The sequence below is a fragment of the Panthera leo genome, chromosome A3, assembly GCF_018350215.1.
Source record: "Panthera leo isolate Ple1 chromosome A3, P.leo_Ple1_pat1.1, whole genome shotgun sequence".
Classification (NCBI taxonomy): Eukaryota; Metazoa; Chordata; class Mammalia; order Carnivora; family Felidae; genus Panthera; species Panthera leo.
Genome location: NC_056681.1, coordinates 61,387,655 through 61,402,308, shown reverse-complemented (window position 1 = coordinate 61,402,308; position 14,654 = coordinate 61,387,655). Strand labels below are relative to the sequence as shown.

Sequence of the window (14,654 nt, the reverse complement as noted above, 5' to 3'; positions counted from 1 at the left end):
TGACCTGATTGTTTGTTTACAGATGAGTCCCTGTCAAGTCCTTGCCCCAGGCCTCTCCTCAAGCTCCTGGCAGGACAGCTCCTGACTCTCAGTCTCTCTTGCCTCTGTATTTCTCTGGGCGGTTCTGGATCCTCATTTTTTGCATTGGTGGCTCCCTTTTTTCAGTAACTGTGTGTCCACGGGGACTCAAAATGTCACCTCAAACTTTGGTTCTCTTCTCTTTCCATCTCTTCTTCCATCTGCTTGGTAAAATCAGTTTCTCTGAGGAATAACTAATCAGGTTTACTATTTAAATAGCCCCAGGCAAGAGGATGTGGAGAAACGGGAACCCTCTTGCACTGTTGGTGGGAATGTAAACTGGTGCAGCCGCTCTGGAAAACAGTGTGGAGGTTCCTCAAAAAATTAAAAATAGACCTACCCTATGACCCAGCAGTAGCACTGCTAGGAATTTACCCAAGGGATACAGGAGTACTGATGCATAGGGGCACTTGTACCCCAATGTTTATAGCAGCACTCTCAACAATAGCCAAATTATGGAAAGAGCCTAAATGTCCATCAACTGATGAATGGATAAAGAAATTGTGGCTTATATACACAATGGAGTACTAAATGGCAATGAGAAAGAATGAAATATGGCCCTTTGTAGCAACATGGATGGAACTGGAGAGTGTGATGCTAAGTGAAATAAGCCATACAGAGAAAGACAGATACCATATGTTTTCACTCTTATGTGGATCCTGAGAAACTTAACAGAAACCCATGGGGGAGGGGAAGGAAAAAAAAAGAGGTTAGAGTGGGAGAGAGAGCCAAAGCATAAGAGAGTCTTAAAAACTGAGAACAAACTGAAGGTTGATGGGGGGTGGGAGGGAGGGGAGGGTAGGTGATGGGCATTGAAGAGGGCATCTTTTGGGATGAGCACTGGGTGTTGTATGGAAACTAATTTGGCAATAAATTTCATATAATAAAAAAAATAAAATAAAATAAATAGCCCCAGGCATTTAACAAGGGTAGAGACTCTGGAGCTAGAAGACATCATAGAATTTTAAGCATCAAAAAACAAGTGGGGACTCCAAGTCAGGAAACTACAGATGCTGGCAAGGATGTGGAGAAACAGGAAACCTCTGGCACTGTTGGTGGGAATGTGAACTGGTGCAGCCGCTCTGGAAAACAGTGTGGATGTTCCTCAAAAAATTAAAAATAGAACTACCCTACAACCCAGCAATAGCACTACTAGGAATTTACCCAAGGGATACAGGAGTGCTGATGCGTAGGGGCTCTTGTATCCCAATGTTTATAGCAGCACTTTCAACAATAGCCAAATTACGGTAAGAGCCTAAATGTCCATCAACTGGCATGGATAACAAAGAGGTGGTTTATATGTACAATGGAATACTACTTGGCAATGAGAAAGAATGAAATCTGGCCATTTGCAGCAACGTGGATGAAACTGGAAGGTATTATCCTGAGTGAAATAAGTCAGTCAGAGAAGGACAGATATCATATGTTTTCACTCCTGTGTAGATCTTGAGAAACTTAACAGAAGACCATGGAGGACTGGAAGGGGAAAAAATAGTTACAAACAGAGCGGAAAGGAGGCAAACCACAAGAGACTCTTAAATACAGAGAACTGGGAGTAGATGTGGGGCAGAGGCACAGGGAAAATGGGTGCTGGGCATTGAGGAGGGCACTTTTTTGGATGAGCACTGGGTGTTGTATATAAACCAATTTGATAACAACGTATATTTAAAAATTTTTTTTTCATAAAATAAAATAGACTCACACAAAAAATAACAAAAAAACAAGTGGGGAGATGCAGCAAGAAGAAAAGGCCCTTTAGGTGCTTTGAATTGACTTCACAGAAAACTTTCCCTATTCTTCACAGCTAAATGTGCCTTTCTGGATTTGGCTGTTGGAACAATACTTAAGTTGATAAAAAAAAAATCACCAATTTTTCCTTATTTCCTTTTTGAAGACTAGGGAACTTTAGGGAGGGTAAGTGACCAGCCCACAGAACACCTAGCTAAGAGGTGTTAAGGTAGGGATTTGAATCCAGGGCTCCCGGCTCCCCATTCTGCCTCCTGCCCTTCGAGTGGGTGTCCTAGATCCTAGCCCTCACATAGGAGCCCTCACTGCTGCCAGTAGCAGGCCTGCTTTGGAATCCAGGGTCAGGTTTTGCCTTCCTCACATCCTCACCAGCTCTGATGTTACTGATTCCTTTGCTGCTAATGCAAAAATAAATCTATTCTTAGGATGTGCCCTCATATAATTAACAGAAAGCAGACTAGGCAGAAATGCTAGGCTGACTTCTTGGTGCCCAGAGCTCCCTGAGGATCTGCTGGTAGGGACAGAACACCTTCACCCTTGGGATTGCCTCCAGATCTTCCAAGCACACCTGCTCAGCTGTGGGCTGCTGCCCCCCTAACCTCACCATGTGCCAGCTGCCAGGATCCAGGGACTTGAGATATGGACTCACTTCTGTCACTGCTCCCTACACCAGTAACTGACCTGGGTGCCTTGGAATGCACATTCTACCTTCGTCGTATACAGATTATTAGAAGGGCAAGGGGATCAGAGCTTTCTGGACCGACATTCAAATCTGAGCTTTGCCACTTGGCAGGGCCTCTGACAGGGTGTCTCATACATATCAGGACGAAATGTGAGTGGTCTTTTAAAGGTGTAGAGGGAGAATTCAATTAGATGGTTTGAAAATAAAGAGCCACCCCCACATAGTGTAGCCAGGTGGATCAGAGCCATGTCTCTAGCAGCATGCCACAGGGCTCAGTCCTCAGCCATGTCCTATTAAGCTTTTTCTTTAATCAGTGCTGTATATGAAAATATAGACAGCAGCTTCATGGAGTGGATTAGAGCAGGCTTTGACATGGGATGGAATGCCATTCAAATCAGCTTTGCCACTTGGCCATATGATCTTGGGGAAGTCACTTAAGTTCTCTGAACCTCGGTTTTCTCTCTTATAGGGTGATTATGTGAATTAGTTGATAAGATCTATGTCTGACATACAGTAAGCAGTCAATAAAGGGCATATAGTTTGTGTATTGCGTGTGAAAGTGATGGAGTTTGGGAGAAAAGGCCAGTATGGTGCCACTGCATATCATGGGTCCCAAAATATCAGGTGACTCAGATCAATGGAAAGATCCAATACTTACTTCCCACAGATCAATTGTATATGCACAAGATAGGGCCTTCTGGCTTAGCAGCAGCCCGTGTTACAGGACTACCGGCTTTGGCTGATGGTAGTTGATAATGGGGACACTAAAAGCACATGAACTCACAAACTTACAAAGATGTCTGGTGTGGGGTCCAGTAACAGCAGTGTTCTCAGTGTCCTTGCCCAGTTGGGCAGGAATGCGGGAACCTGCTCACAGGAGCGTGACCATGATGGGGAAGAGCCTTGAACCTGGGGAGACATGGCTGGGTGAGCTGGGGGTTCTAGCCTGGAAAAACAGATGTGGCACAGTGTGACAGCTGCCCCATCATTGGAGGTGGTCATGTGGAAGATGAAGTGGCCTGACTGTGTGGTTCCAGCAGAAAAAAGGTAGCCTTGGTCTGCGGAAACTGAGGGAGGGAAGAACCTTCTACAAAGATGGCCCAGATGGGGCATGGGACAGTAGTGAGCACCCTGCTGCTAGAGACGGCAGGGATGTTGTACAAAGAGGAGTCAGCAGATCAGTGGCTGGGATTCAGGACTCTCCCTTCTAATCACTCACCAGGGAGAGATAGAGCCTTTTCCTGACATTAATTATTGCTTACTTCCTCAACTGTGTTGCCACCTTGTTAAGAAGGCTGATTAGGTTGGAATAGGTCACGTGATGGAATTAATTTGTCCTGCTTGGGCTCTTCAAGACTCCGAATGAAGTGCAAATCCCTAGGGGCCAACGCCTGGCTGGCTTTTAATCAGGCTGATCAAACTTCAGCCCTCGGAGCTTTTAAAAGACAGGGAATGAAAGAAAAATATGCCCAAACACACTGGTCTTATTCCACGCAGTTAAACAAACCCCAAGCCTCTGCTGATGTGAATGGTGCTCATCTTGAGTCGTGGGCACGTGTCCTCTATGTACTCATGCTTTTCATCCTGAATTGCACAGGTGAGTCTCTGGCCCAATTACCTCTGCACTGCAGGGGACAGAGGTTAGGCTTTGACAAAAGGGCACAGTGGGACTGAATTTTCACATGAAAGCACTGAACAAATGCACTTGGGGAATTAGGCCAATTCCGTACAATATTCCAGGATGCTCCTCTTAACCAAATACTGAATGGATTCCTAGGAAAGCTGCCGAGCAAGCACACAAACAACTGCCCAGGTGGTGTGGCTGTGGTGTCCACACAGTCCAGCCTTAGCAGATAGGATTTCAGTATGCAGAGATGTGTTTGAAACTGAATTCTTGTTCTGGAATCATTGTGTAGAAACAGCTGCTGTGGGTGTGGATGCTGGGCACTGGGACCCGCCTCCCCCTCCCCTGCCAGTGCTCTGATGAGGACCGGGTGCTGCCGGCCTGCCCCCTTCTCCCAGTCCATGGGCAGTGGCTCGGCAAACTACCTTCCCTGGTCAGCCTGGCTGTAAAGGAAAGGCCATGATTTTTTTGTTTTTTGTTTGTTTGCTTTGTTTTTGTCGTTGTTGTTTGTCATTTCTTCTTTTTTAAAAATTAATTAATTTATTTTTTAATTTACATCCAAGTTAATTAGCATATAATGCAACAATAAGGAAAAGCCATATTCATCCTAAAAGCCAGGATCTGCGAGATCCTGCTGGAGCACAGACTGACAGAGTGAAGACTGGGGTCCGCAGCTTTCCTCATTAAGCAGGGCATCTGGCTATCTCATCCCTGAGTGTGTCCAGGAGGCGATGAGCTTGAAATCAATTTAGCCTGCTGCATATTTGATTTCCTAGGGTCCACTCGCCTTGCGAGGAGACTTCATCAGAACTGCAGCAGGAGATCGCCATGGAGACCAGACGACTGGCTGAATCCAGGCGAAACTCCTACACCAGCCAGGGGCCCTCCAGGTAACCCACCAGGCTCAGCACTCACCTTGGGAAGGGGGAGACTGAGGCAGGAGGAAGGGAGATGAGTGTTAGGAAGAAACCGGCGGGGTGGGGGGAGGGGGTGGTGGAGGGGTGGAGGCAGCGTTGAAGATTTGGAGAAGAAAGGGGCAGGAGAAAAGCTGTCAGAAATCTATCACCGAGTAATTTCCTCTCAGGTCAAGTGTTCTGAGCTCAGAAAAATCTAAGAAAAACTGCTGTTATCTGAAATTGCTTTCATATAAAGTGATATTGAGGCACTTGCTCAATTCTGGAAGAATTTAGAAAAAGCCAGCCAGGAAGGGTTCCAAAAAGAATTGAGAAAAAAGACCAGCCAGCCGCAGGAGACCGCTGGTGGACTTCAGTGGCGTGCAGGTGGTACCAGTGGCACCGTCCGAAATAGCCTCTGGCAGGTCCTCACAGGTGTGTGTCCAGACTTCGTAGCATGCATCTTGCAAAAGGATGGGGAAGATTATCCAGCCTCCGAGCTGATGACATCTGCACTTGAGCATCAAGAGCTGTGCCACCTTAAAGAAGTCATTTCACCTTTCCAGGTCTCATCTGGAAACACATCAAACAGTGGGAGGGCTGCGCGGGAGCCAAGCACTGACTCCCGACAGGTGCTCAACAAATGCGGAGCTCATTGTTTCCTTCCACTAAATTTGTTTTTCTACCAATGCCAGAGTTTTATATAATCACGTGTTCTACAGTTTTGGCTAAGATTATTGCAAAAGTTAATTTGTCTAGTTATTCTTCATATTTTTCACTGCGGAGGAATGTTTCTTTCACCAGCCCCTTGTAGCTGGGCATTTACATGATTTCCAGTGTTTTTGTCTTACCAATACAATGTGGTCTTAAGGCTCATTGATTGCAAGGAAGAAGACACCTTCAAACCAGTTCAAATCGAAAGACCTGGGGTAGGGCCGAGGCAGGAGGCTGGTGCAAGCTCAGACAGACCGTCCGGTGGAAAGGGAACCAAATGGGGCTCATGAGACGGGAGCAGGGGAGGCACCTGCCCTCTCCCTTTCATTTTCTCCTGGAGTGTCATGATCGTTGTGATTTTTTTTTTCCTGCATGTCTCCTCTGTTTCAGGCTTTCTCTGTTCACACATCAGTAGGCACAGGCTGGAAATGGCCTTTGCTATACAATCTTGTGTTGAAACACCCAACCCCATCCTGGAGTGGCTTTTAATTCAGAGGCTTGGGTGACTCTCTGTGGGTCACTTGTTCATTCCTGAGCCTGTTGGCTGAGCTGGAGAAGGGGGTATGATCTTGGTTCCAGCCCCTCAGCACAGGGAGGATGGGGGGTGGGAAGAGTGTCCAGAGCAAAGAGGCTGGGCTGGGCAGGCACCTCAACATATGTCTGCAGCAGCTGTAAACATCTTTGAGCGTGGAATGTTTTCTTGCTTTAACTTAGTCTTCTTAGGCAAAGCTCTGAAGTGTGTTATTAGGGTGAAGGCATATGACAACTCATGATGTTGTTCTAGGTTGCTCAGAACTGATTTTGTTGGGAACAGTGGCATGCACTGTAGGTGCCAAGTCAGGGAAACCAGATGCCAAGAAAGAGGGTTCAGGCTGTCTTCCCATTCCCCTCTGGAGGAGACAGGGAAGGCAGGAGGCAGGGCTGAAGGAAGCCTTCTTACGGAAAGCTGGAGCTAAGACAGGCTCTGGAGACATAGGCTAGCTGGTCTCAGGCACTTGAGGGCCTAGCAGGGTCTGGTTCCAGGAGAAGGGTCAGGGAAAGCTGCAAGGAAACTTGTGCACAAGACTGGGAGGAAACAAGAATTTGTATAGCAAACAATGAGACAAGGGTTAGGAAAAGAATCTAAGTTGTATCTGGGTGCCTGTTCCCTTAAACCTTATTCTAAATTTTATCACCATTTACAAATTGTATTTTTTCTATTCCGGTGCCTACCAGTCATAAAGAGCTCTACAAAGGCAATGTAAGCAGAAAAGCTGCTAATTCCCCATTTGAAGGATCATGTCTTTGGCAGAGTCCTCGTGTTAAAAGGACAAAGCCATAATGAAGACAATGTCCCTTATCTGGAAAGCTGGGTCCCAGACTGCAGGTGGTATAGGACCAGGGAATAAGGCCCTGACAGAGTGGAGGTGCACATCTAAGCCTAGGATCCTGCCAGTCATCTCTGCTTCTGCCCCAGCCCTGGAAAAGAAAGCTTTCCATCTCCTTCCTCCCTGCACTAGCTGCCTGTCCATGTCCTTCCAGGTTGTCTCGCCTGATCATCTCACTGCGAACATGGGCCACCGGGCACTTACACCACGAGGACCAGAGACCTGACTCCTTCCTGGAGCGTTTCCGTGGAGATGAGCTCAAGGAGGTATCCAGCCAAGAAAGCAATGCCCAGTCAAATGTGGGCAGCCAGGAGCCACCAGACAGAGGGAGAAGGTAAGGAACCAAGAGGATGGGCCACTGGCACCAGGTGAAGCATTGGTTTGCTCCTGCAGCTTAGAGCCACTGTGTGGGTGGCCCGGAGCACCAGCCTCATGACCTGTACCTTGAAGAAGGTGTCTGTTGTGGAGGAATACTGCATGCTCTAACAGTGGCTGCCCGAGTCAAAGAAGGATTGCAGGAGAGGAAATCCTTTAACCAGAATCTCCACCCTCATTTGACCCTGCACAGAGTACCCACCAGTGCCCCCTAGAATTGGTGCTCTCAGAAACACATCTGGGGATGCTAGTCTCACTTGATCTCTCTCCATCAAAGGGCCCTCATCCCAGATTGCACTGTGACCCACTTTACTAAAAGCCAGGGGCTTTAATACCATAGCTTTGAGATTACCTAAATGGTACCCACAATTTTACATGTAATCTTCTGGGAGGGAGGTCTGAAGGTTGGTCAGAATTTTCAAGAGGAGCCATCATAACCCAGATCAGGATAAGAACCATGGGGTTGGGGAGTGTAGGTGGGGGTAGAATGGGGGATGGGGAGAATGTTTACTTTTCGGTAGGAGAGAGGTCTGCAGAACAAGGGCTCTGAGCATCTTCTTGCATGGCCCACTGCCTGATTGGGGGCTGTGGCTGGTGCTGTCTGGTGTAGACATAGTGAAAGAAATCTGCAGGTGCTGACTTATATCCCCCAATCCCACACCCTACACTCAGAGCTGCTGCCTCCCCTCCTCTCTTGTTCTTGGGAAGTCTCCCCAGCCTGTGACCAGTAGGGAGACCACTGGGCCACCACAGGTTGAATTGAGTGTGGCTAGTAGCAGAATGTCTCTTCAGGACCCTCTGGGCTGTTGGAGGGAAGGAGAGGTAAGACATGGAGGGGGAGGTTGACCGCCTCTGAGCTTCTCAAACAGGAAGCCTCTTGCTCAGAATCTGCTTTCTGAAAAAGGGGGCTGAATTCTGTAGATAATGCCAAGATTTATAAGATGTAAAGGTGAAAACAAGCCTGGTTATTGCAGACCAAATGGTCCCTATATAATTGTTGGAAAAAATCCTGTGTATTTTTTTGTTGAACGAGAAAAAGGGCTCGGGTGTGAGTCTCTCAAATGGGCATCCAAGGGCCCCTAGGGAGTGAAGGTCATGAGGCCTCAGAGGAAGCAAAATGGATCTTCCTGGTACTTCCATTTTGCTTCCATGTTTGTATATACGTGTTATAGGTTTATTATAGATTATGCAGTAGATTGCAAAATGTGCAAGCATATTTAAGATAAAATATGAGAGTTCAAGGAAATTTCTTGCTAGCAACCACTCTAGGGGAGCTACGTTTAGTCTCCCTGCTGGGAAAGGTGTGATAATTGGCTGGCTCACGTTTTCACCTGGGCTTAGACCACAAACCCTTGGGGTTTCTGGGCTTGGGGAAGGACCACCCAGGGCCTGGGTGCTGGTGGGAATGGGGATGTGTGCAGGGCCATCGCAGGTTCCCAGGGCCAGGCATCCTAGACTGAGAGACAGCTCCATGACTGCAAGGCCAGCATGCTGTTCACTGCTGAGCCATAAAGAAAGGATGGATGGCAGATAAGGGAGAAGAGAAGATGGGGGAGGAGGATGTGGGGAGAGAGGTTTGCTACTGAGCCAACCAGAGTGGTTCAGTTCCTTGTGGACGAGCAAAGACTTCTTTTGTTAACTTGATCAAATTATCCTATCTACAACCTTAGCCTAATGAAGATGAACATAAGCCTCTTTGTCCATTTCCCAATGTGACCAGATGAGCAAAGAGCTGGGCTAGGATCCCAACAGGGCCAGGTCCCGACTGTACCACAGATGCCTGGTCACTTGCCTGAGGGTTCAGAGTGGGCAGGCTCATGCAGGCTAGTGGCGGATCAATCAGAGAGGCTTCCTGGGGGAGGAAGACTTTGGATTTTCCAGGCAAATCCCATTGGCAAAGCAAAGTGTATGCAGAGACAGGTCTTGGTTATTCTAATGGTTTGGCCTTATGACATCCCAGACACAGAGATGTGGTAAACACAGGCCACTGCATCTTTCCTAACTTCATAGGAATTGGGAAATTGCTTGGCAGGGGAGCGGGGTGGGTCTGGTGATCAGAACCAATCCCAAAACAAATAGAGCCACGTAATGGATGGTGAGAGGGAGACTTGAGCAGTGGTGAGCAGAAGTACCAGGATGGCATTTGGCTGGATGTTCATCATCACAGAAGAGAAGAGGTGCTCTGAGAGTCAGGCAAGAGGATCACAGGCCACTGGCCTTGGTCCTGGAGGTCTTCTATGAGGTGTCTGCGGTGACAGCAGACAGGCAAGCCACCCACCAGCTCTGTGAGGCCATGCTGGCTTCCTTAAACTAGCTGTGTCAGAAACGTCTATTGGCAATTGAGCACTCTGAGATAATAGCTTTTCCTACAGAACGCCACAAAGGACCGTGTGATTCAGCTTTAAAAAAACGTGTAGCTGGGCGCAAAACCAGCCTCCACTTTCTAGCAGATTCTCACATAAATCTGGGGTAGCAAACCCTGAAGTTTTAAGATTAATGTGGGGACAAGGGCCAAGAGCAGGATAGATGCAGAACTGGGACAGTTCTGCTCATGGTCTGTTTTTTGCCCTGCAAGCCGGAAGTAGCTGCTGTGATTGGGTTTTTGAGGGAGCGCCTTTTTTGAGAGCTCCTGCCTGTGCAGATGAGGGGGGCAAGTTGCTGCTGCTGCTGCTGCTGCTGCCAAATGTGTCCATTCTGCTGCTGAAGGTGCTCGACTCGCTCCACCTGAGTGCACCCAGTGGGCAGGAACCACATAGGGTTCATGTCTGCATCCCTCAGAGCTCCTGGCACACTGTTAAACTGAATGAAATGGGGTGGAACTTGAGGCCAGGATTCTGGGTGGGATGTGCATAGTTAACTCTCATTTATTCAGAAGCCTCAGTTGAGCCAAATGTTCATCTTCTCTTCCCCCTAGAGCTAACCAGTCAAAAAATGTTTGTCCTGACAATAACAACACCCCAGGTCCTGAGAGGTGTGTGAAAAGGCCCGGGGGACAGGGTGTGGGAAGGTGCCAGCCTAACCACCTGGGACGAATGGTCCCCAGTAGTTGGAACTGAGTTCAGATTCCCATGCCGCGTTCTCTTTACTTTCCAGCAGTGGCTGGCCGCTGGCCAGAAACAACACCAACATGTGCAACAACTCAGAGGAGTGAGTACCTCTGCTCCCCAGCAGAACCCCCTCACCCTCCCTGGTCCCACTGGCCACCTACCTCCCCATAGATGTCCCAGCTTTGCCTCCCTGCTGAAATCCTTTCGCTTCCCACACTTCTAGAACACCACTAGATCATTCTAGAATCTTGTTCCTTTCTCTGAAATTCCATCCCCATGGACAAATGGAGAAGGGATCTGGTCTGTATGACTTCTTTGAGCAACCCTCATTTTTCTCATCTATAATGCATACATGGTTTAAGCTTTGACATCCTCTATCGCTTGTGTATTTGAGGGTGCAAACTCAGAGTTCCTTTACAGAGCAGTGGATATTCTCCTTCATGATGAGAATGCATTTTCCATTCGACAACCCCAAGCTCCAGGGTGCCAGTGAAATGCCCTTGTCATAAGGCCAATTCAGGCCAATTTGGAGGGAGTAATTAGGACATTGGGAAGAGGGGATCTAAATACTGTATTTCCAGAGAATAGCCTCTTGAAATGGTGACCCTGCTGTAATTACTTTTTATCACCAGACGCTGAGCTGGCAGATCAGTTTGATGTGTGATTCTGGCAAGTGCCACTCAAGAGCCCAGGGAGGAAGTGTTGCATGTGTGTGATCATACACGTGTGGGTGTGCACCATTCGCCAGACTTCTTTATGGAATACCCCGGGGGCAGGCACAGGAGGGAGTCTCAGTTGGAACTTAGGGAAAAAACCATCAATATCAGCAAGAAATCCAAATTACCTGCCTTCCAACTGAGGAGAAATGTGCCAAGGCTTTTTCCTATTTCCTTTTGTTCCTTGGATAGAAGATTTTCCCATTTCCCTCCATTAAACTTAGTTGCATTTTGTCTGCAGAAATGTGGATATCAAATCCAGAGACCCAAATGCCAGCAATCAAGATAAATGAAATTATTTAATTTGCAAAATAGTAGCTATTGTGATATGTGCTTGATCTAAAGCCAAACTTGATATTAAATACCCTTGAAACCCCCATGTTGAGTCCCACAGAGACAGGCTCAGGGCACTGGAAACCACGGACAGAGGTCCTGTAGGTCTCTAGGCTCCTCTGTTCTGCGGCTGGAATGTGGGCGAGGATGGGGGCGGATGGTGTTGGTTGCATCAGGCTCTTATAAATCTTTTCAGATGGGTTCAAATCATGGGTCCACACTGCAGGCCAAGGACCGAAGGAAAAAATTGTGGACTGTCCCAAAATGTGACAATCTGGGCACAGAGTTACAGAAACAATTCTGATGGACACCCTTCCCCATTTTTCCACCATGTTTCTGGCATTTTAACTTAGTCCCATGGGTCCTTGAATAATTTTTCTGTCTCCCAGAGCAAACTGCTCCCAGCCCAACAGGCATCGTTTGCAGCTCTGTATAGGTCTTTCGGGGCAGTGCTGGGTGGATTGGGGGATGCAGTTGGATGGTGGTGAGTCTTTCATGGGCCCACAGCAGGTTGGTAACCTCCCCCAGCCCGTCCACAAATTGTGGCCTGATGTAATTAAACTCACAGCTGGTCTGAGCATGCCTGATAAGCTTGTGGGCAGCGCCCTCTGCTGGTGCCTTGACATTAAGACTTCAGTGGCAGAAAACCTTTCAAAGGACACTTCATTATAGATTCAAGAGGAAAGAGGATGAGTGACTGTCCTTAATCTTCTCATTTAGCAAGTTTAATATTTTTTAATTTTTATTCAGTTTATTCATGTACTAACTGTCGAAAACTTGGAAAACACAGAAAAGCACCAATGAGCATACACCCTCAAAAAATATACTTCATTTTAACAGTAGAATCCCATTATCAGAGATAACCCCTCTTAACATGTTGGGAAATATCCCTCCAAGGTTTTCCATATATATTGAGTATATATATGTATATAGACAGAACATATTATATATGTAAATATATAATATATACTGGTATATATTATAATTATTATATGTTGTATATAATAATTATTTTATTATTACAGCTACACATAATTACATATATATGATATGTTTATATATTACACATAAATTACATATATATTTTTAAGTGCCTTTGTATCCCAATTCATCCATGAAGAGCTTTGCGACCATGGGCAAGTTACCTGACCTCTCTGCATCAGTTTCCTGACTTGTAAAGTAGGGTTTGTATTAATGTTTTACTTACAAGATCGAAGGAAGACTAAATGTACTAATACATGTACAGTGCTTAGAATAGTGCCTGGTTACATAGTAAGTGCCCAATAAATACTGACTAGTGATGCGAGCAGAGCAATTTCACCGCCACCTCCCTAAAGATGTCTACGCCCTAATCCCTGGAACCTGTGGAGGGGAGGTTGAGGTGGGGAGGTTGTCCTGGATTAACAGGTGGGCCCAATGTAATCACATGCATTCTTAAAAGCAGGAAGGGGAGGTGGGGAGAAGAGTGGGTCTGAGAGATGAGTTGGAAGGAGAAAGGAGGAATTTTTATTGTAAGAAGGACCCCATAATTGCTGGCTTTGAAAAAGGAGAAAGGGGGACACAAGGCAAGGAATACAGCAGCCTCTCAAAGCTAGGAATAGCCCTCCATTTTCCACAGCAAGAAAACAAGGACTTTGATTCTACAGTTTCAGGGCACTTAATTCTGCCCACAACCCAAGTGAGCAGGAAACAGATTCTCCCCAGAGTCCCTAGAAAGAAACACAGGCTGCCGCCAACACCTTGATTTTTATCCAGTTAGACTTATACCAACCAGACTTCCGATCTACAGAACTGTAAGATAACACATTTGGGTTGTCTTCAGCCACTACACTTGTTGTAATTTGTTAGGGCGGCAATAGAAAACTAATAACACAGCTTTTGATACCATGAGTGGGGTGCTGCTGTAACAAACAAAGGGGAAGTGGCTTCGGAGCAGACTCTAAAAAATTTTTGAGGAGCATAATTTTATTTATTTTATTTTTTATTTTTTAATGTTTATTTTTTTTGAGAGAGAGAGAGAGAGAAAGCAAGCTGGGCAGGGGCAGAGAGACAGGGGGAAAGACTCTGAAGCAGGCTCCAGGCTCTGAGCTGTCAGCACAGAGCCTGATGTGGGGCTCGAACTCATGAACCGTGAGATCAGGACCTGAGCTGAAAGTCGGACACTCAACCGACTGAGCTACCCAGGCGCCCCAAGGAGCATAATTTTAAAAAGGAAAGCCTAGATAGCTTTGAACAGATTGGTAGTAGAAATATGGATGTTAAAGACTCTGCTGGTAAGGGCTCAGAAGGAAATAAGGAGTATCACAAAGAAAACCTGTTTCGCTGAAGCACCTTGTGCTTGAATGGTTGTAAACTGACTACTAGTAGAACCCTGGGCTTCCAGGATGCTGCTGGTAAGGACTTGCACATAAGTGAGGAGCAGGCTATTGGAAATTGGAGAAAGGGGAATCTAGGTTTACAGTGGCAGAAAGCTCAGTGCAATTACATCCTGCAGGCAGGTGGATAGCAGATCGGATAGGCAATGAGCTTGAATATTTAGCTGAGGATATTTTCAACCAAAGGTGTTGAAGGTGCAGCCTGGTGTCTTCTTGCTGCTTACAGTAAAACCCAAGAGGAGAGGGAGATATTGAGGGAAGAACTTTAAACAGAAAGGAAGCAGGACTTCATGATTTTGGAAATTCTCAGCCTACTCAAATGGAAAAGACACTAAATTTTGAAAACTGTCAGGAAAGCGTGCTTTGGGAAAAAGTCGGGTGTGTGGCTGAGCAACCTGGTAATACCTCAGAAAGATCAAAAGTTCTGAGTATTCAACAAAAGGCTCTCTGAAGAGATGAAGGGTGTGACTCATAACTCCCCTCAGCCATCCCAGCAGAAGCCAAAAATACCAGAAGGGATTTCACAGATCCGAGGATGAGCCTCTTGTCTAACACAGTGAATCCCTCTGATATACATGACATGCAATGTTCTGGAAGATTCTATACCAGCAGAAACACTGCTGGCTGGGACGTGAAGCAAGAGAAACAATATGAAATAGAGGAGGATTATGGGACCCCTAAATTCTAGATGCAGGAAACATCTT

The 14,654-nt window shown here is 46.6% G+C and overlaps 1 protein-coding gene across 2 annotated transcripts in view; it reads left to right on the top strand.

Annotated features, from left to right (window-relative positions):
• Positions 1–14,654, top strand: part of CNGA3 (cyclic nucleotide gated channel subunit alpha 3) — a 59,915-nt gene that overhangs the window by 33,682 nt on the left and 11,579 nt on the right. For both annotated transcript variants that reach the window (XM_042932056.1, XM_042932055.1), the window contains exons 3-4: positions 4,907–5,020; positions 7,259–7,438. In XM_042932056.1, the coding sequence (XP_042787990.1) occupies positions 4,907–5,020; positions 7,259–7,438 (294 nt within the window). The remainder of the gene's footprint in view (positions 1–4,906; positions 5,021–7,258; positions 7,439–14,654) is intronic.